General features: G+C 46.1%; 1 protein-coding gene across 1 annotated transcript in view; it reads left to right on the top strand.

Annotated features, from left to right (window-relative positions):
- Window positions 1-5,891, top strand: part of ADGRL3 (adhesion G protein-coupled receptor L3) — a 333,004-nt gene extending 327,113 nt beyond the window's left edge. Inside the window, exon 23 of the mRNA XM_019470560.1 lies at window positions 3,776-5,891. Coding sequence (XP_019326105.1) covers window positions 3,776-4,581 — 806 coding nt within the window. The 3' untranslated portion in view covers window positions 4,582-5,891. The remainder of the gene's footprint in view (window positions 1-3,775) is intronic.
- The last annotated feature ends 15,863 nt before the right edge of the window (window positions 5,892-21,754 follow it).

Here is a 21,754-nt window from a genome sequence, read left to right as displayed (position 1 = left end):
CAACACAGCCAGATGGATAACAGAGAAATCTACCCAGGCTTCATCTGTGGGAGATGAAGAAAAAGAGTGGGACCAGTACTGATCCCATTTAAGCCCCTGGAGCTTTGCCATTGAACTCAGAGGGAGCAGAACCCAACCCATTTTTTTCAGGAGGCTGCAATTTAATTAATGACTGTAGAACTAGTATAGCTATTGCTTTTCAAACTGGTTACTGTCCCTGAACAATTACAAACTGTGAATATTGGGAGATCCCACAGCAGAAACGAAGGTTAGCAGAACCAACCAGGCCTAATGGCCTTGACGGTTGTTTGGGACTTAAGGATGCTGCACCAGCAGGCACACTAAAGCGATGATAGTGCATTGTAAAAGTAGATGCTGTCACTTGGCTGGGATCGGCATGCAGTGAGGGCATTGCTAGCTAACGTCATCCAACTAACTCATTCCACATCACTAAGGCTATGATTTTTTTTCACCTTCACCTACCACTTCTGGTGCTGGCCATTAACAGGGACAGGACGCTATAAGAAACCTGGGGCCTGATCCAGTCCACCCCTTCCTTTCCCCCTCCCCAGTTACATGTTTTAAAATACCCTCTCTGCTCAAGCCGAAGCTGCCCCATCTGCGGTAGAGACTCACCAGAGGCCAGAAGCCCTAAAAAAAAAACCTTGGAAAGAGGCGGGGTCAGTGTCATTTCCCGGTGGCGAAAGCGATTCCTTGATGGGACACAGAGCATAGAGGAAGGAGGAGATGGTAGGTGAGGGGTCTGGCACGCCGCAGCACGTGCCGAGTGCTCACCACTGTTGACAGCTGATGGACGTACGCTGGCTTGGTCTCTCGGACGCAGGAGTTTCTCGAAACGGCCTAACTGCTTTCGTGAGAGCTACGTGAGAGCTTTTAAGAGAAGGCGGCAATCCGGTTAATGAGCTCTGGTTAAACCGCAGCGTGCCACAGACCGTTGCAAAGTGGGAAGCTGAGAGTTATCACTGGCTCTTCATCTTCATCTCTGGCTCTTCTTGTTTTAACCCTTTCTTCTCAATAGCTTCATTTAGCGATGCCATTATTCGAACTACCGTTCCTCTTACATTTTTTTTTGCAAAGTCCATGTAGTTTGCCATGTGTTTGGTTAAAAAAAGAGCAGACTCACCAAAGTTTGTAAAATGCCAGCAGCCCCGTGATGAGCAAAGTCATACTCTTACAAAGCACTGTTGCAAAGGATGGACGGCAAAACATTTTTAGCAAGAAAACGGATTTCGGTTTCAACTGCCAGGGGTTGTTATAACTAACAGTAAGTAAAGCCATTCATTTTAAGACTTTGGAAGTGATGTTGACGGTGCCTGTCTTTTCAAGCATGACCGTTACCAGCTTTAGAGTTTTCTTAAATTTCCAGGCATTATTTCTTGATTTGTGTTGCACGCTGAACGTTTTATAGTGGCATTGGAAAACATTTTAAATGTGATAATTTTTTTAATAAAAATGTAGTCTATTGAATATTGTGCATACAACAATTCTTCTGTCTAAAATGTCAATATTTTTAACCTGAAATAAACCATGTAACAAATTCATGTATTCTGGGCAGTGGAAATTATTTCCGTTAACTCTCTTTTCTGCATATCATCAGTTTGCTTTTTACTCATGTTTCTCCTACTGTCGCTGTAAGCTTACTTGTTGTTTTTTCTTTCCTTTTCTTCATGCTGTCGTTTAGAGCCCTACAGAGAGACAAGTATGGGAGTAAAGCTAAACATTGCATATCAAATGTAATTTTTTTTAGTTCACTTCTATTGCATCACATATAGATGATGTAGTTAATAAAGGAAATTAATCTCTCAGTTTTGAAATCAAAAGAATATGAATATATATGTATATATACGTGTATGCGTGTGTATGTATGTGTATATATATGTATGTGTACATATATATATATAGAAGAGATTATATGATGCTTTCTTTGTTTATTTCTCATTTTTGTGGTATCGTTTACCCAGCGTAGTTTCTCATATAACTGTGCGTATGATTTTTTTAAAAATCACATTTTTATTTGCAAGGTCATGGCATTTTTATACGGCGTGTTTCATTGCAGACCCCACTTTGTTCTCACCTGCGATGCCTCCATTTTATTTCCCAACCAAACCCCGGCTCTATGCATTGGCAGCAGAAGCACAGCACTCAGTGCCTCAATGCATAAGTTACTCAGCGTGACCATCTGACAGATGCTGTTGTACCCGTCACCCATTACATACAGTCCTCCCCCCAAAATGCTCACTTTTCATTTCTCCCCAAGCATCGTGACTCGGTTGGAGAGATTCCACTGTGAAAATCAACGGCTTTGCTCTATGTCTGTGATGGCTAGTTGATTTTTTGGCATAGCTCCCTCATTTGTTGGGAAACCCGGGATATGGCAGCACCCTCTAAGCTTCAGAAACCTAAAAGGTGACCGACACATTCAGGGTGTTTCACTCAAAAGCAAGAAGAAAGCCTGCAGTAGCGCTTTCCAGCCCTTGACATGCAGCAACTACTCCATCGCAGATATAGAGTGAATCCTGTATTTTCGGAAGGTACACCTGCCATGTACCAAGCATGGTATGAGCAACTGTTCATTTGAAATTGTCAGCTAATGGCTCCTCTAATCCACCACGGCTTGCTGGGAGTTGCTTGCCATTTTTTGGCAATGCCCGAAGCCCTTAGCTGAAAGGTCAATACGTTATTTCATGCATCCCCACACCTGCACTCCTTCCAAGGAGGCCAGTAGTCCCAAAAAAGAAAGCATGTCGGCTTAACTGCTGGGACTGATTTTCTTCTCCCTTGCCCACTTGTGCTGCGTGCTCTCAAAGCACTTCCCCACCATCTCCCATAGCGTGTTAGGAAAGAGCCAAGCTCCAGCCTTACAATGACAGTGTTGAGACACCTACGGAGATGCGATAGGCAGTTAGTTGGGGGGCACCCCGAGACCCTGTTACTCCTCGCAGGTTCCCCCAAGCCCACTGTACTGTGGCGGTGATGATACTTGCTGTAGCTTCCACTAAACCCTATGCTTTAACTTTGCAAGTGAAATGGGAGCTATTTTTAGAGGCTTCGCAAGACCTCACAGCAGCTGCCTCCAACATTGATTGTATTAGAAAATCCCCACCCGGACAGTGTGGAGTAAATAATTTTGGCCGTGCCCTTGTGCCAGGAGAGGTAGGACATTTAGCCTTGTTCCAAAAAAGCCTGGGCCCGGAAGCACTTTGTGCCTCTGCCTTGCTAATCCCCAAATCCCACCATTCAGGCCTTATGCCTTTCTCCTGGCAGCCTGCCCAGCAAAAGGGGAGAGCAGATTTATTTTTTTCCTCTAGAAAGGATACACTCCCAGACAAAGTTTGGGTAATGATTAACCTGGGCTGCGAATACTTTACCCTCAGCTGGGGGGAATTGCCACCTTCCTCCAAAGCCACCTGGAGCCAGGGCAACTGGGACCAGCCCAGGGTCACCTATTTCTCAGCTCCTCCAGGAATACGTAGAACAAAGCGCAAGAGCCGTAGGAGGTACCGGCCAGGAGAGGTTATTCCTTCCCGCCAGCTATTGCCGCATCAAGTCACATACTTGACGGCGCTTTCCATTTTTTCGGTGGGAAGACCTTAAGCCAGTTAGCTGGAGCAGCGCCCTCCTATTTTGGCTGTGACGCTCTCCTCGCTGCTGAGCCTCAGCAGCTGCAGCGGCCTAGGAAGGGGGTTTGAGTGTGCACGTCCCGCGTGAGTGTCCTGTTTGTACAAGTCACCCTCTCTTGTGTAATGTTTTTCAGAGGGGCTACTGAACAATGCCAGGGATACAAGTGTCACGGATACTCTACCACTGAATGGTAATCACGGCAACAGCTACAGCATCGCCAGCGGCGAGTACCTCAGCAACTGCGTGCAAATCCTTGACCGCGGGTACAACCACACCGAGAACGCCCTCGAGAAAAAGATCCTGAAGGAACTCACCTCCAACTACATCCCTTCCTACCTGAACAACCACGAGCGCTCCAGCGAGCAGAGCCGCAACCTGATGAACAAACTCGTCAACAGTGTGGGCGGCGGGAGCGAGGACGATGCCATCGTACTGGATGACGCCACCTCCTTCACCCACGAGGAGAGCCTGGGCCTGGAGCTCATCCACGAGGAGTCGGACGCCCCGCTGCTGCCTCCCCGAGTGTACTCGGCGGACAACCACCAGCCCCACCTCTACAGCCGGCGGCGCATCCCGCAAGACAACAGTGAGAGCTTTTTCCCCTTGCTGACCAACGAGCACACAGACGATCTCCAGTCGCCCAACAGGGATTCTCTCTACACCAGTATGCCTGCGCTGGCCGGCATGCCCATGACAGAAAGCGTCACCGCCAGCACCCAGACCGATCCCCCGCCGGCCAAAAGCGGCGGAGGCGACGCCGACGATGTTTACTACAAAAGCATGCCCAACCTTGGCTCCAGGAACCACGTCCATCAGCTACACACTTACTACCAGCTAGGTCGAGGCAGCAGCGACGGTTTTATAGTCCCGCCAAACAAAGAGGGAACCCCCCCGGACGGCAATGCAAAAGGACCCGCTCACTTGGTCACTAGTCTATAGAAGATTCAGCAAAAATTAAGCAAAGAGACAACAAAAAGCCCCTCCGTAACGCTCGGTTTACTGTTCTGAGTTAATCCAAACAGTGGTAATATTGTGTGTACTCCTAAATCTTCATGCTGTTCGAAAGGAAACTCTCGGACTTTTTTTACTGGAATTTTTAGGCCGGCCCGGAGGGGACAGTAACTGCTGCACCCCCCTCTTCTCCCCTGATCCTCCTTCCCTCCAGACAGACTTCATTATGTTAATGAAAGAGATAGATAACGGCACACTTCGTGGCCTTCTCAAGTTATGCCGTGTTTGTTTAAACAATCCTTGATGCTGTGTTGCTCTTAATACCGAGGACCTGCTTTAAGAGGGAAAAAAAAAACAAAAAAGCAAAGAAAAAAAATAAATAAAAGGCCAAAAATGTGCATTTGAAACTAGTAGCGATGACGCATCTAGGTGGGAGCGCTGCACAAAAACAAGCTAGCAAAACTCTTTCTTACCAATTCAGATCACATCATGGGTTTTGGTCACTCACAACTTGGTTTCACTGCAGCACCCTTTGCTGCAGGAGCAAACAAAACAAAAACAAATTTAATGAGATGGAAGGGAATCCTAGAATTCTGTGCTAAAAGCATATTTTATGTTTTGCTGTATTAACGGATGATAAAAACTAATGGCAGAAAAAGAGAAGCGAACAATTCCTATGTAATGTACAGATACTAGCATTGCACATATAGTCTGCTTTCTGTTCCTCCAGAACTTGCGTCCCTGTTAATGTAGTGGAAAAAAAAAAAAAGAACTTTTTTCTGTTGTGCTGGTCTTGTAAGTTTGTCTACCAGTAGGAGCAAGGTTTTTCATAACTCCTCCCTTTTTTTTTTTTTTAAATTTTGTTTTGCTTCTTCCACTGCCTCTCCCCGCCATCCCCTCCCCATCTCAGTAAAAAAAATCTCAGTGGGCAAAAAAAACCCAAACATCACTTTCTAAGGACCAGTTTTAGTAACACCATCACCATTTCTTTTCAGCCAAGGCAGTCTTTTTATTTCGTTGCTGTATAACTTTCTTCAGCCGGCATATTGCCGGCAGACCTTTTGGCAGACTAGAGCAGGGCAAACTTCCCCGTTGACAGTGCACAACCAATCGTGATGATAATCCTGCGAAGCATCTTTGGCAAGCAGCCCCTCAGCCAGGCCATAGTGTCGCATCCAGGAGCCAAGAAGTTTTTTTTACAGTCGTAGCGGGGCTTCTATAGGAGACAGCCGTTTCCCTGGAGGAGTGAAGGGCCTTCACAGCTATGTCTGGTCCCCGGTTTAGGCACTTGTACTGCAGTGGTTATGAAGAAAATCGATTGACACTTAGTGAGCTAAAAAGTACTTTGCAGTGATTTAAAAAAAAAAAAAGTCTTCTGTTCATTATTTTTCCTAACCGGAAATTTATTTATTTGACAGGATTTTTAAGTAACATAGGCTTTCTGGAGGTAAATTAGAAGCACGGAGTATGAACTCTTCTTCTTTTTTTCTTTTTTTCTTTTTTTTTTTTTAATTTATGATCCATTTTGTACGGTCTCAACAGTTGAATGACCTCATTACTAATATTTGTTGTAAAAGTGAAGCTTGTTTGCCAACCAATAAACAACTGATCACGATTTAGAAGATACTGTATGTATGTACTGTACGATTAATCTCTCTTCTTTTGTTGTTGTTCCTCTCTCCATTACTGTCTTCAGTACGAGTCTCCACTCCTTTATGGCATGGGTGAGCAATGCCAAAGAAAGGAGGCCTAAGCTGAGCAATTTAAGCACAAAGGTTACACAGCTATGGCTGACTAGAAATATCAGGCTAGCGGTACTTGTTTAGGGGTGAGAACAATGCCGGTCGACATTTGTTGCAGGTGATTCTAGGTCTGTTTTGTGCCTACTGTATAAACTAGCCAACGACACGCGGACGATTTGAGTATAGTATTTCATGTGTCGTACCTTTTAATCATTGTAATGATTTTTTTTTTTTTTAAATTTTGGTTCTTCTGAGATTAAAAACTGCTGGTAGCATGTCAAAGAGTAAAACAAGTCCCCGTTAGGCCTCCTCGGTCGTTGTTTGCTGTCTCTTTATTTTCTTGCTCCGGACGTATGCAAAGCACCATCGTCGTCCTTGGCCACATCACCCTTCCTGTCCCACCACTGCCAAGGACCTGCTAGCACTTTGCCGCTCTCCTCCAGCCTCCCCCTTCAAATTCCTTGGGAGCAATTAGGATTCATTGTTAGGATATAGAAACACACAAAACAGACTAGAAAGGTTGACAGCAAAAATAACCACCTCTGGACATGCTCGGTACCGATTTTTCGGTACGTGATTTTTCACAAAGCCCTCCCATGCCTTTGGCTTTGGGGTCTGGTGCTGCCTCCATCCAAGCTGCCTCCATCTAACTCCCATCAAGCTGGGTAAAAGCCAAAAGATTTGGAGCAGGCGGGTGATGCCTGTGTTAGACAAGATATTCCCAGCGCTGGAGGATAAATGCAGCAGCGGAGCAGCTCTGCTCCATCCCAGGGTTGTCCTCGCATGGGGCGATGCTGCTCGGTGCTGCTCATCAGGGGCTTGTCAGAGGGGGAGAAGCAGGGGGTGGTAGTATTTGGTGGTATTTGTGGCCTACAAGAGAGTCTGGTTTGAGTCACCTGAGTCCTTCCTGCAGCCAGGCACTCAGGCCAAAACATCTTGGGGAGGAAATTTCATTTCTGACCAAGCACTGATCACAGCAGTGCCTCTTGCCAGGTCTAGGTTTCGGCAAGGGAGCGTTTCCCATCTGGAGACTGGGAATCACCTGGCTTCATAGCAAAATAGCCATTGGCCAGCTGGGTCGTGCTCTTGCTCTTGATGCTGCTTCCTTGTTTCATTTTTTTTTCCATGCCAGCAGCAATGGAGCTGGGCAGCACATGGTGGACCTATGCATGCAGGCAAAGCAAGCATTTCAGACCCACGTGGTCATACCAATCCATGTAGCAGTCCAATGGAGGCTGCTGAGGCTTGAAACACTTGAAGTACCTCTTATTTTGGTGAAAGTAAAAACTGTTTTACTGTATTAGACTCCAAAAAATAGTTTTCCAGGGATACGGCGGGATTAAATTCATGCAGAGGATGAGATACACCATAGCAAATATTGTCATGATAAAATGGGAGGCAGGTGATGAACATGGCATTTACCAGCATGCCTGAAACTATGCAAGAACAAACCAGTGGTGCATTTGCTATGGGATGATTGTGTCCTACTGAAAAATCTTTGACTTTCTTTACTCCAAATGGTTGTTCTTCCCCAGCCTTTCTGTATATTTCAGATTTATCAGTGGACAGGCTGTTTTTCCCCTCTTCTCCATCCCTTCTCACTCAAGCTTCTCTCTGCCAGCCTACCATGCCTATTAGCACTTTGATTGCAAAAAAACCACTGTTTATTTTCAAGCTGATTATTTCCATCCCCAGGCTGTTCTGGCACCACAGGATTCACTGTTGGTGCTTCTTATAGCTTTGGAAACAGCTGAATCACAAAACAGAGAGGAAATAGATATTATTAATTATATTAAGCCAAAAATGGTTTAAGATTGTAATTTAGTTGGGGGGGGGCAGGATGGGGTTTATTTTTGTCATTTTTTTCCCCTTGAAAACAGGCTTTTGTTGTGTCAGATAGTTGATTATGGGCATGGTGAAGGTTTCTGCTTCTTGTAAGTAGCTTGGTAGATACAATTCTTATGCGACCGGCAATGTAGTGGTGTCTTCTGTGCAGACTGCAGCACACGAAACTCAAGTCAATGTTAAGTCCTCGGTGCCTAAAATGCTCCTGGGGTAGGAGGGAGAGCTACAAAACTTCTAAGGCGTTTCTTAATGCTGAGCCAAGGCAGAGATGTGAGAAAACTAACAGCTTGATGAAGAGGCAGTAGTGAATCCATACCTATGCTTGGGGCACATAACTTTGCAAGCTGGGTTGAAGGGGATAATCAGCCCTGTACTGGAGGGATCTTCTTTTTTAGAACTTTGTTTAACAAAAAAAAAAAACAAAACAAAAACCAAACCCAAACAGATTTGCCTTATAGGGAGATGATTAAAGTTTCATCGTTCAACTGCAATAAGCATCCTGCTTTCAATGAAAACCAAACAGAACAGAGGCAAACAGGCAGTGCTTGGTCTGACGAAAACATCACCCTGATACATAGACCCCCTTTCTGAAACATGGGACCGCCTTTGGGAGGCATGGGTTGCCGGGCATGTTTGGAGTGAGGATTGTCAATGTTGATTTCTTGTTTGAGGCATCCTTTCAGAAAGCCTTGCTTGCAGGCGGGAAGAGGGGGTACGGAGAAGTGCGAGGCTCCGTGCCTTGCATTTTCCTGGAAATCATCTTGGGATGCTTTGCAAGTTGTGAATCCTTTTTTTTCCTCCTCGTTCTTTCTAATTTGCACAGGACTGGGTTATTTTTCCTGTGTAATCCCACTGCAGACTGCCCTGTAACGAGCTGACGCACCAGTTTACTGTGCAATCGCTGTTTTCTACTGCTTAAGGATACTTTGGCTCCAACGGGCAATGCCTGCCCATTTTCTGCAAGAGCCATAAGAGACTGTAAAGATCTCCCCAAAACATGTGAAGGAGAGACACAAGGGGAAAGACATGCCAAGAAAGATTATGTAGGCTGGAGGGTTGCTGGGGATGGGGGGTATTCATCACAGCTTTGGAGGCACTGTGTAGGTAATATTACTTATCATGGTGTTGCTCCTTTCCGCCTGTTGATTGCATTTAATTCTCTGAAATCTGTGGTTGTTAACCAATCTTTTTCCTTCCTCCCTGCCCCCAGGTAATGAGCAATGAGATGCTTCAGAGGGCTGGGGGAAATGGTGGTGGTGGTGGGAGGTGCTGAGCTCCAGGGGGTCCTTGTGTGTCTCTATGTGTGTCCCTATTGCCTGCATCCCCCTTCCCTCTTCTCTGGCCAGCTGGCCTCTCTCTCACACACCCCCATATGCTCTTGATCTCACTAGTTTATAAAGAATATAATACCCTGCAGACTTGCCTAGACAACAGGGATAAAAAGATAGCTCATCTTATTAAAAAGCTATCTCAGGAAAGCCTAAGAGCACCAGCTTGGTCATCTGTCACACCCTGATCTCTTTACATTTAGAAAGAAAAGTACTCTATTTTTAGCTACCTGCTGCATTCAGCTAGACTCTATGCAAATTTTATTTAATGAATATTTTAGGGTTTAAATAGTCTGTGCTCATGAACATTATATAAATGTCATGTCGTCGCAGGCTCTCTGGTAACAGCGTGGAGAACATCCTGCAGCGTAAAGCTGAAACCAGATAAAATCGGTGATTAATGCTTCCAGGGAAGGCAGCGGTGGTCGTGTTAGCGGTGGCTGTCCTCAGCAGGGACATTAGCAGCGTGGATGGGGGAGAGTACCCCCATCCTGGGGGGGTACCCTGGGGTACCCCCCCAGGAGGGCAGCAGCACCCCCTGCTCTGCATCGAGAGTCATTTTGTTCAGCTCAGGCAGCTGGTGTAGGACCAGTTTTGCTCTTCCAAGGGCTTTGGCAAGCCCTAGGGATGCATGGAACATATACCAGATCATACGTCGTCCCACTTCAGGAGGGATGGTCTGTTTAATGCTGAAATAATTGAGATTAGCCAGGATAGCTTGAAAATCTTCCTTTTTCACATCAGAATAGCTTTTTACAGGTGCTTACTGTTTATTGTATTTGGTACGCCAGACAGATAGATGGTGATAGTCTTCTCCAGCAAAATGCCAACAACAACAAAAAAATCATCCTAACTATTTGCTGTCTTTTTATTTCTTCATCCGCCACGTATTTTCTTTTCTTATATTTCTACTCTTTAAATATGCTGTACATATGTAAAAACCCAAGCTAGAACCTCAATAAATAAAAAAAAATACTGGTATACAGAGCAGTTGTTATGTGCTGGAAGCAAATGCTTGATATTTTGACAGCGTTGCTTAAAACCCCAAACAACAACTTAAAAGGCACAAACATAGCTGCTGCACAACCTCCTCAGCATGGGAATACTTGTACGGGTGACCCGATATCTCTGACTGCCACTTATAATCGACTGCATTTTATGTTACAACTTTGGAAAGGTTATTTCCAGCAGCAAGATGCTCGATGGGTAAATTATGGCTATAATAAAACTGTTTTCAGCCTGTCTTCTCCCACTTCTCTCTGAGGCATCTCAGGCAGAGTTTAATTCGAGTCCCTGTGGCAGGAAAGCTCAATGCAGGCGTGAGCCCTACAGCCTTTGTGTCCCACCGGCAGCAAAGGTTTCGCCTTTCAGCAGGCACAAACCTGCGCTAACATCCACTGATAAGTGTTTTTGGGGGATGAATGTTGAAAATCAAGTGGTCAGCGAACCGGGTGGAGGATTTCTGGGTATGCCACTCGGGAAGCAGCAGCACCTTGCCCCAGGCAACTCTTAGCACTTGGTTGCACAAAAGCTGCAAGGCGGGTGGGAAAATGGACTTTGGGCAGGGGGAAATAAAAGAAAAAGCCCCTAATTTCTGGCAAGGCTTCATCCTTTGGCTGAAATGTGCCAAAAGGAGTATCTCGGGCACTTTCCATAGGCAGCCAGAGAGAAGCACGAGATCGTACGGGATTAGCCTGTGTGTGACAGGAGGCCAATTTGAGGCAGGCTGAAGCCTTGCTGTGGCTGTCGGGTGCCTGTTCTGGCTGGCCCCTGGTTTCCTCACCTTAAAAAAAAAAGGAAAGAAGGCTTTGTGGTTTGCCACAAGGACCTCAGCAGCCCTTTTTTTGAGAGGGTCCTTCCCTGATAAATAGATGAGCTGCTTTCAGTTCAAGCGCCTCAGCTCTGCCCTTTGGTCACCTCCACCTCACCCTCCTCCTTTCTTGCATTGCTACCATTCGTACATACAGATAAAAGGCCTCATTGCTTAAGCTGCTGTTGATATCAGCCAGAAATAGTGCTTCATATTAAATAGGTGGGATTTTTTTTTTTTCCCAAGGTACATTGTGCACCCAGGCATTTTTAGCTGCTAGCAGTTTGCGCTGCAATGCAAAGCAGCCCATTGAGCTAGCAGCAGCGGAAACGAAAGGAGAAAATGCGTCCCGCTGCTTGGAAAAAAAAAAAGAGATGAGCAACAAGGAAAGGATGAAAGTCCCTCCTCTTCAAAAAACCCCAAAAAACCCAGCCAAAATAGCCAAGCTGGGAGATGCCTGAAAAGTTGCTGGCTCTGCCCTCCACACTTCCCCTGCAATATTTTCTCCACTGCTGTGCAGAGCAACACAGATTTGCTGGCCCTTGGGTGGGTGGGAGATGGGATGATATGATTTACGCTTAGAAAATGGCTCCAGGACAAATCTTAATTCTTCTTGAATGTGTCTAGCCTATCTTAACATCTCCCTGAAATATTATTTATAAAAAAAACCTGCATGTGTTTACCCCAAATTGCACATGGCTGCCTCTTCCCAACCTGCGCTTGTAAAAGGAGGTGTTTTCCTCCCCAGGGCTGCCATGATTATAGAGGCAGCTGTAAAGCAGAGCACTCAGGATGTGAAGGGCCCTTCAGATAATGTCTGATAGCAAAACAAATCTGTTTACTCTGCAGTCATTTATACTGACTATTTATTATTAAGGGGTGGGGGGGAGCACAAAAAATGCAGTTTGCTCAAACAAGCCCTATTGGGCTGGTACAAGCTGGTGGTTGCAGCTCAGCTCTGGGCTCTCCTTGCTTGAGCTGGGCTAAACCCAGAGGAGCAAAGAGGCACCTCGGTGTCACCCTTCATCCGGAGAGCAGTGGGCAGCAGTAGCTGATGCTGCTGGTCCTCATGCCGTTTAGCAAATAACTGGCTCATGTGGGGACAAAGCCAGGCAAATCTGTACCACCGGCTTCCGCAAAAAGGCTGGGATGCTGGCCCATAAATACATTAACCTGCTCTGAGCAAGCCTTCCCTTTCAAGGCAAGCCTGGGCATCCCATGCTTTGTTTGAGGGTAGAAATGGTCTTAAAAATAGCTGGTGGCTGCTGCACGTTCCTGCTTTGGGGCTTTACCTGCTCTCCCCTTGTTTTCCACAGAAAGCGGAAGGACGCCCAAGCAGGAGCCGGTCTTCAGGCGAGTCACCATGGAAGACAGTGTCATCTAGCACCCGGGGCACCTGACGAGTCTGCCCCGGTGAGCCCACACCGGTGCGCCTCCTCAGCTCCTCTGTGCCTCGGTTTACCCATCCCTCACTTGGGATCACGCAACAGGAGTGGCTGGAGAAACTAGCCTTGACCAAAACCCTCAGCAAACCCTCGCATCCCCAAGGAGAAAACAGCCCAGCTGACATTCCTGCTGCCCCATGCATGGCAGCGCCCTGGGAAGTCCCCTCGCCACTTGGTCGGTCGCTTTTTTTTTTTAAGATGAGCAGAACAGGTGAAAAATGTCTTTTGTAATAAGAAATTAGTTTCATCTGCTCCAAACGTTGGCTTTGCATCTTGAAAACACTTAAAGATGGCTGAGCGTGCTCAACCCCCCGTCCTGAGCCCCTCTCTGTGCTCGCAAGCTGGGCTGTATAAAGGCGACTCCACTGGATCCAGGTCCCTGTTGTAAATACACACCTGGCTGTGCGGAGAGGTAATGAGGGAAGGAAAAGAGGGACAAAGAAATAGTCCTTATGCCAGAAGAAGCTGAACTTGCTGGCAGAGTACTGTCGAGTGAAGCTGTCACTTGTAAATAGGGACAGGTGCACACGTCCAGCAGCGGCTCAGCTTGGCAAAAGTTTCTTGGGGGAAAGCTGCTCAGATTTTATTGTCTTGTGTAAATAGAGATTTTTTTTGAAAAAATGAGCCTTAGTATCTTGAAGACAGCATTTCTCAATCAGCTCAGCTGGGGATGGATATATGGGAAACCACGGTGTCTGCCCAGTGGAGGCTGGTGTGGGGTCTTGCAGCCAAGCTGTGCCGCTGCGGCAGGTGCAGGAGGCACCTGAAAGACGATGGACACATCCGGCAGAGGACTCGGCAGACATTTTTCCTTTGTTCCTTTAAACGGGGTGGACTCGCTGGGCCCATGGTCTCCGCTGGTGTAAATACTCAGCTACGGCCCATAGAGAAGTAGGGCTGCTTGGTGCAGGTGTGTGTGGGGTGGAATGGGGGTAAATCACCAGAGGGATGCAAACCCCATCGATGTGGTTCCCCCGAGGTTTTTAGCGATGGACACATCCGGCAGAGGACTCGGCAGACATTTTTCCTTTGTTCCTTTAAACGGGGTGGACTCGCTGGGCCCATGGTCTCCGCTGGTGTAAATACTCAGCTACGGCCCATAGAGAAGTAGGGCTGTTGGTGCAGGGTGTGTGTGGGGTGGAATGGGGGTAAATCACCAGAGGGATGCAAACCCCATCGATGTGGTTCCCCCGAGGCTTTTAGCATTAATTTAAAAAAAAAAAAAAGGAAAAACAAGAAAAGAAACCCTGAAGACTTGTTAATGGTGTTCGGCTGGGTAAATGGAGGCATGCATAGACATCTGTGTTCATATCAGCCGGCGCCTGTACGTGCAGTTCTCCTCAGCATGTGTGCAAATGCGTGTGCAAGACTGTGCCCTGCGTGGGTGGCTGCCAGCCAGCACAGGTCCCTGTGTCTGTGTAGCTGTGTCTGTGAGAGAAGAAGAGAAGATATGGATGTGTATGTTGTACTCACCTTTATATGCCTAAACGCATTTGAGAAGTCATAAGTAACACTGCCGGGTCCAGCTTTATTAGCATGAGCGCAGAGTAGTGTCCACATGTCTCCGGGGAACAAGGCACGGCAGGCCGGGGGGGCGGTGTTAGCTGAGCGACAGCTGATAAATCTCTGCTCCACATTGAGTCATCATCCACTGTCCCCCATCGTGACACAACAGCGGCCATCTGCAAATGCTCCCAGCAGAGCAGGGCTACACTCGGGTATGGGTGTTTGCAGGATGTAGGCTGCTGCAGCATGGTACCTGATGGAAGCAGGAGAGGAGCTTTGGGGTTTCCCCTTCATCCTTCACAACTCAGAGCTTACTTATGCCTTATTTACTCTGAGTCCGACCGTGTGGATTCATGCAGTGGAGGGAGATTAGGAAAAAAAATGGAGTTAGAAATTGAAATTAGAAAAAAACAGACTTACGGGGAAAAAAAGATATTTTTGAAAATGATCTGGAATAACTTTCTCTAGACATAAAAGTCTCTCTTCAGCCTGGCATTTTGCAAGGAAGCAGGGCCAAGGTGGAAGTGTCCCCTCCTCATTAAAAAGCCAGGTAGCATAAACCAACTATTGCCCATATTTAGCATAATACTGGGGGCAAAGCCCCTATACCTTTTCAAGGAAAGGCCAGTGGGCAATCAACAGAAATTGGAACCTGCATCAAAGTACCAAGGGGTTTGGGCATCCGGAGTGGTAATTCACTTGCAGTGATTCCAGGTGAGGTGCAGGGATGGTCTTTTCCTCTTGGGTACTTGAATACCTCCTCTGTCATCCAGCTCTGTGGGGCTGCTGTTACAGACATTAGCATGTCCATTAACACCTAACAACTACCAGTGCCGAGCGATTTATTTATTTATCAAACTGTTTATTTATTTATCAAACTGGCGCACAGGAGACACCGTGCTTTCGTCTGCCACATGTGGACACTCTTCCTTTGCCAACTCCTCCAGCCTTGTATGGTGTCCCCAGGCAAGGTGGCCATCATCTTGGAGAGACTTAGGTTTCCTCCCCAGCAAAGGCTGTCAGCCTTTTTTTCCAGGGAGAAAAATAATGAAAAATATGAACAACCCACCCAGTCTTTGTGCCAGAAATGTTCTGAAAATCAGACAGTATATTAAGCAAAATAAATACCTCCAAAAATTTTGAAAGCTCATGATCTTTCACAGTCACAAGGGGACCATCCTTAGTTTCTAGAGCCCCAAAGGGCGGTGCTGAATCTTGAGCCTGGGGCTGCCTGACCCTGGGGAGGTCTGGGGTGCTGCATGGGATGAAAGGGGGGCTGCAATTGCAGGAAAGCAGAAATTCCCTGTTTTTTCACTAGATCACAGGCCAGCAGAAATCCCCTGGGTTGGGTTTGCTTTTTTTTTCATTAGAGCCTTCACTGTTAGTTTCTCTCCCCGGACAATCCCATCAACCCGCACCTTAAACCCTTGCCATTATGTCTAGAAGACTTATTCTTGGAGGCATTTACGACAACCTTCAATGTCTCTCTCTCTCTCCAACCCCAAAGAGGCTGACACCCGGTGACAGTTGTAAAGATGAGCCAGACTGACCCCAAGTCCTAATAAAAATGATGAATCCTGTCTGCTGCCTCTGTTTCGATGGCATACAGGTTATGCGTGGAGGTGAGCTGACGAGGAGGGGGAGGCAGATACTTACTGAAGAGTGGGTCTGGGAGGTGCCATTACCAAACCCACCCAGCTGCTGGGTTCTCTGTGGCAGAGTTTTGATTTAATCTGGCCCTGAGTCAATAGTGATTGACATTTCACCTGCTTTCCATATCTTAACTGGACTTCCTTACTCCTCAGGCATGGAATGAATCTTAATACATTGTAATTACTGTACTCCTGGTGATGAACCGGAATGAAAAGCTATCATGGAGAGCATTAATAAAATGTACATTATGAAAAAGAACCCTGCATTGTCTGAAATTAATAACGCACCAGATTTTTCTCATCCATGCCTGCTCATTACAGGCCTGCCCTTGAGTTTTCTATTAAAATCACTTATTCAAAATACTTGTATAGCTGTGTTCGGCGTGAAGTTATGTGCTGTAGGTTTGCATACCAGTTAGATGTACTGCATGAAGACTTATTAATCTGTTACGTCTTTCAGGCATTGATTTTAGTGACATTTATATAACGCCGGTATGACTAAAATGAACTGATTGATTCATGCGTATGGATTAGTTTGCCTAAGACTTTGAGGCTAGGTAGCTTTATCATGCACTGTAATGCCAGAATTCATCACTGTATTATTTATGAGAGACTGAACTGGCTGCGTCTCAATAACTGAAGAGATCTTCACTGTTTTATTTATGTATAAATGTTTACTTAATCAGCCACCAATTTTGTTTAGCAGAATTTGTTAGCAAACGGAAATTGTAAATGATAACGTGGTTTCTATTTTAAAATTTATAGGCTTTCTTCTACAGCAAAATCCAAGATTTCCAAAGTGTCTTTGTCTACTGGCAATCAACAAGCTCTCTTGTATATGCTGTCTGGTAATTGCAATTAGCTGTTGCAATATTTCACATAAAAAGTAATACAACCCTAATACAGGAGATCTGAGTGGTAGTGTGTCGAAGTCAACATAAATATCCCGATACTTAGAAACATTGCTGCAAGTTTCACAAAGCAACAAGGAGCCACCGGCCAGCGCAAAGGCAGGAGCCCCACAACTTGAGATGCAGCGGGTGTCATCACGTGCCGGCTGCAGCTTTGTGCTGGATCGAAGGGTGGGAGAACGCCACCGGCCGATGCCTAGGGACCAAGTAATGCCAATCTGCAAGGCCTGGCCCACGGACATGCCAGTATGGTGACTTCTGCTGCCTTCCCTTATGAGAAAATCCCAATTCCAGTTAAATGAAGTGAAGCTTGCATGGGCCGTATCCCCTGAAACAGCTTGAGGAAAACCTGGTCAAAGGGGACGAGGACAGCATCTGTTCACCGTGCATCGCAGCTGGGAAAGTAGCTGGGCTACAGTGTGGGTTTAAGGGAATAACACTCCGAGGAGGCTTAATCCCAGGCTCCCAATCGATGGCACAGGTTTGCTTTGGACCATGCTGCTTCTCCCGGGGACCAAGGACTAAAGAGACTAAAAGGATTTATTAAATGAAAGAGGAGACTTTCCTGTTAGCAGCCATTTAGAAATATTTTTAGTGTGGAGACACATAAGAAGTGACATGTCAGAGGCATATAAAATAATAAGTAGTGTCCAGAGAAGATGAATTGAGTGCTGCAGTTCACCGTAGGTAATACAGCAAGAGGCGCTACGCGGGGAAACGAAGAGGTGAAGTCTTAAATGTATTTAAAGGCAATGCTTCATTACCCAGCATGGAATTAACCCACGGACTCCCTGACCCAATACACCAGTAAGATGACGTAGAATGAGCTTCAGTAAAATACTATACCTTTTACAGTTTAAAGAAAGAAAAAAAAAAGTAAAGAAAAAAAAAAGTTAAGAAAAAAAAGCCCGGCATCTACAGGCTCTTGTTGCAGGGTCAGAAATAATTGCTAGCTCCCTGAGGAACCAAACAAACACCCCTGCTGAGTCTTCAGCCATACTTCACGCTGTTGTGATTTTTTTAAACTTTTTCTTAGGTAAAAAATTACAATAGTATTAGGTATGCCTGGGAAATCACTTACCAGCTGGCAGTGCTAAAAGGGGAGTAAACCTTGCATGTCAGCACCCCGAGCTATAGCATCAAGAGCATGGGCTCACCAGAGGGGGATGATGGGGGGGTACATGTGCCTCGCAACCAATTGAACCGATCACTGCAGAGCTGGTAAGAGTTAGCTCACAGCACGTGGGTAACATCGCTGATGCTTTATTTCTGTGGCCACTGCATGGCTTGTAAGAGCAAACCCCACGTCTTTCCCATGAGGAAACCAAGAAGGGCCACCACCATTCTGCCTTGAATCCACTTTGCACTCCAGCTGGTTAATATTTAAAGCCAAGCACGTCTCCCGTATTGCAAATTCACACATTCAAAGTAAGGGAGTTTATGGGTTGGGTTGGGTTTTTTTTAAATATGAAACTTCTTAGGTAGGGGTGTGGGGCCAAATGATGCTGTCTTGGTCAGTGATGTGGAAATGTGGTGGGGGCAGCTGAGCCTCAGCAACCTCATTTCACCTAGGCCTAGCGCTCACCCTTTCTTGGGGCACAGAACTACGTTATTAGTCACTTTTGTTGGACAGCCTATGATTGTGATCTAATGCAAGGGGCCCTAAATGGGGTTTTGGTTTGGTTTTTTACACACAGCGACACAAAATTAATCAAAAACATCAGTACAAGCTAAAAAGTCAGTGATGCTTTATGATCTATTTATATAAGAGGCAGCTCATATATACACCAATTTTGTGGCTTTCAGGCTTTAGGACAGATGTTAAAACCCACCATCTTCAAGTATGCCATGGGCTGATTTTGACCTGAAGCCACGGTGATGTACCAAACCACAGCCCTGGAGCTGAGAGGCTTTACCCAGTCTGAGGAGGGCTATAGCTGTTGGGTTAGACATGCCTTTGGGATGCTCACAACCAGGCTCCCACCATTTCTTCTCATCTAGCTTCTGTCTCTGTGACTTCCATAATCTGCAGGTTTGTTCATCATTCATTTAGGGCAATTAGGAGATGCACCTGACAAGGGCTAAAAAAAAAAAAAAGAAAAAGTAGCAACAGCATGAGTATGTTGTATGACGGCTGGGAGCTGCTTTAATCAGCTCTGTGCCCACCTGCATGTTAACTCTGGTCCCTAATTGGAGGATTAACAGTGGCATGTCTGGGTGTTGCTTAGAGGCCCCCTAGCAAGCCCAGGGGGATGCTGAGGATGGTTTCCTCTATGCAGACCCAAGTGATGAAGCTGATAGTGCTTGCAGCAAATTTATAACTCCTGTCTGAGCTGGAGACTAACCTTTAAGATGTTTCAAGGCTGACTGCAGTTTTTGAGGAATGAGGAACCTGTGGGACCCCTTGGTAAGCTGCCCCACGTGCTGTTTCTGCTGACGTGCAAGTACTGCAGTTTGCCTTGTGTCTCAGCAATTAGATTTTATTTCCTGTCTTATGCCCTGTTTATCCATGCTAATATCTCTCCTAGATCTTTTTACATAACACCTGCTGTGTAGGAAGGTATAAAATTGTAGGAAAGGCTGAAAATTTGTCACCGTAATGTCACCAAAATGGTCTCAACTAAAAGGTGGTGCTGCAGGAGTCTGATTTCTTTTCTTAAGCTTCCCTCCATGCATATGAGCTTTTAGTTAGTCATGTTTCAAAATAAAATGAAGGCATGTCTTTTTTTTTTGAGTTGTAAAGCTAAAAATTAAGCTGTTGTGTGCATGTTTCCTTCTGCTTGGATGCCTTTGCCGGCATCTGCTGCTGTGGGAAACTGAAGTCACCGATGGCAAGGCTAAATTCAACCTCTCCAGTGTGTGTGTTGAGGGGGTATAAATCAACACGTGCAAGGTGGTGTGTGGGGTAAGGGTAGCTGACCCTCATGCTGACACGCTCTGCTTAGAGCTTTGCTGTCCAGGGGATGCAACAGCTGCACAAAAAGGTCTTAGAAAACGTAGTTTTCCTTACAAGATCCTTTACCCTTACATATGTGTTATCGTATGGATTTGCCGGGGTTAAAAGCTGCAGTGTGCACCCCTGCTGAGCACCACCCAAGAGGATCAGTGGCTGCCCGCTTCTCGGTACCTATGCTGAATATTAAGCGGCTTCCTAAATGCGATGAGGCTGTTATGGCTGAACAGCTTCACCATGTGCTGGCTGCACAGACATCCAGCAAAGAAATCAAAGGCATGATGTCACCAGTATTTCTTATCTAAAATTAAATATCTGTCTTAGGTCCCCAGACACGCAGAGACTTTGTATTAGAAACATATACTGAGAGTTCAAACTCTGAGTCATCTCATATATATTTCACTTAAGCCAAGGGAATAGCAGAGAGAATAGACCTGCAAAAGAGCAATTCTCTATTCTAGCAAGATGAGGGAGGAAAAACTGTTTGGGGAAAATATTAATGGGTTCACAAGCAAAAAATCCTGCCAATGAAATTGTGGCTCTAATATTCTGTACCTTTGCAGTAAAGCCATGATTTGCTGCGGAAAGTGCAGCAGAGAATAAATGGGTCAACTCATGCTCATTAACAGTGGAGACAGAGCAAGTGGCATTTAAAACAAGCCCACTCAGAGGGAAAGCGAAATAATGATTTATTCTGAAGTTGTAAAATGTTTGTTATCACAATTAGCTTTTCAGGAGCAAGTCGCAGCACCATGCAGTGCCATCGGCCGGGCAGGGTTAAGCCAAGCTTTGGATGTGCCGGAGCCAAGGGCTGCATTTCTGCTGCAGCTCTCTGCTGCATCGCTGGACATGCGAGCTGACCAATGCTGTGCCCTTTTCCAGCGTGTGCCACAAGTGTTTCAGTGCAGTTGTTAGGGGGTAAAATAGGAGACACGATGCTGGAAATTATTTGTCTCCATCTATGCTAAGGGGTAAATTGTGCCAGGCTCTGTGTCACCCAACTCGCATGTCAGCAGCTGCACTCGGGCACAGTGAATGTCTCTGGCTCAGGAGCACAGTTCCTCCAGGGAGAGGATATCTGGGTGGTCAAAGAGGGCTTTTAAGATCCCTCTTGTCTCCTTAGTAGCCACTTACTGGCCTCTATTTAGCCCCTGGCTCCATGGTGGCTCATCTTCCCTCCCTGACCTCATGCTGTACTGCTCATTTGCTTCCCACATGAGTAAGTTCATATGTTGTGGGCACATCCTAGCTCCTAAATAGTTTTCTCCAAGGGAGCTAGAGATGTTCCCTACTCAACAAAAGGGTTTTCTCCTCCTACATGCATTTCAGGCTGTTTAGGTGTGGGGAGGAGCTGTGCGCTGGGTTCCCTTGGGATCTGGTGATGCTGCCTGTACAGGAAGGCATGGGGCAGGAGGCAGCACAGGGGCACCTCTGGAGCCACAAGGGATAAAATCCCTGCCCTAGGCTATTCTCACGCTCTTACTGGATCATAGCCCAGGCCTGAGGCCCAACAGATGCACTGTGAGGTGTGAAGTATTGGCCCAAGATTTGTGCTGGCTCCATAATGGGAACCAATTCCCTTTCCTAATGCGCAGTCGTTATGTTGCATAAAAATCTTTATTACACATTGTGAAATCTAATTACATTATTGCACACTGTGTATACACTCTAATAAAGTCAGTGGATGCAATAACGCTGCTAGTAATACACCATTCCACTGAAATTACTATCGCTGTCAATTTTACTTTCATTTTTTTCTTGATTTACCCTGAAGAGCAAGGTTTTCAGCTTGTTTGCTTTGGCAGGTAGATGAAGTGGTGAGACCTTACAAGGTTCACAGCATCCCACAGCTCCTATCACAGTTGGAAGCACGTGAGGAGGGGACTACCATGCCCCCACTCTGATACCCAGTGGTGAGACATGCCCCTTCTGAGGGTTACCAGTGCTGTCCTCAGATGGATTCAAAACC

The sequence above is a fragment of the Aptenodytes forsteri genome, unplaced genomic scaffold, assembly GCF_000699145.1.
Source record: "Aptenodytes forsteri isolate BGI_AS27 unplaced genomic scaffold, ASM69914v1 Scaffold93, whole genome shotgun sequence".
Lineage (NCBI taxonomy): Eukaryota > Metazoa > Chordata > Aves > Sphenisciformes > Spheniscidae > Aptenodytes > Aptenodytes forsteri.
This window is presented reverse-complemented; position numbering and strand designations above follow the sequence as displayed.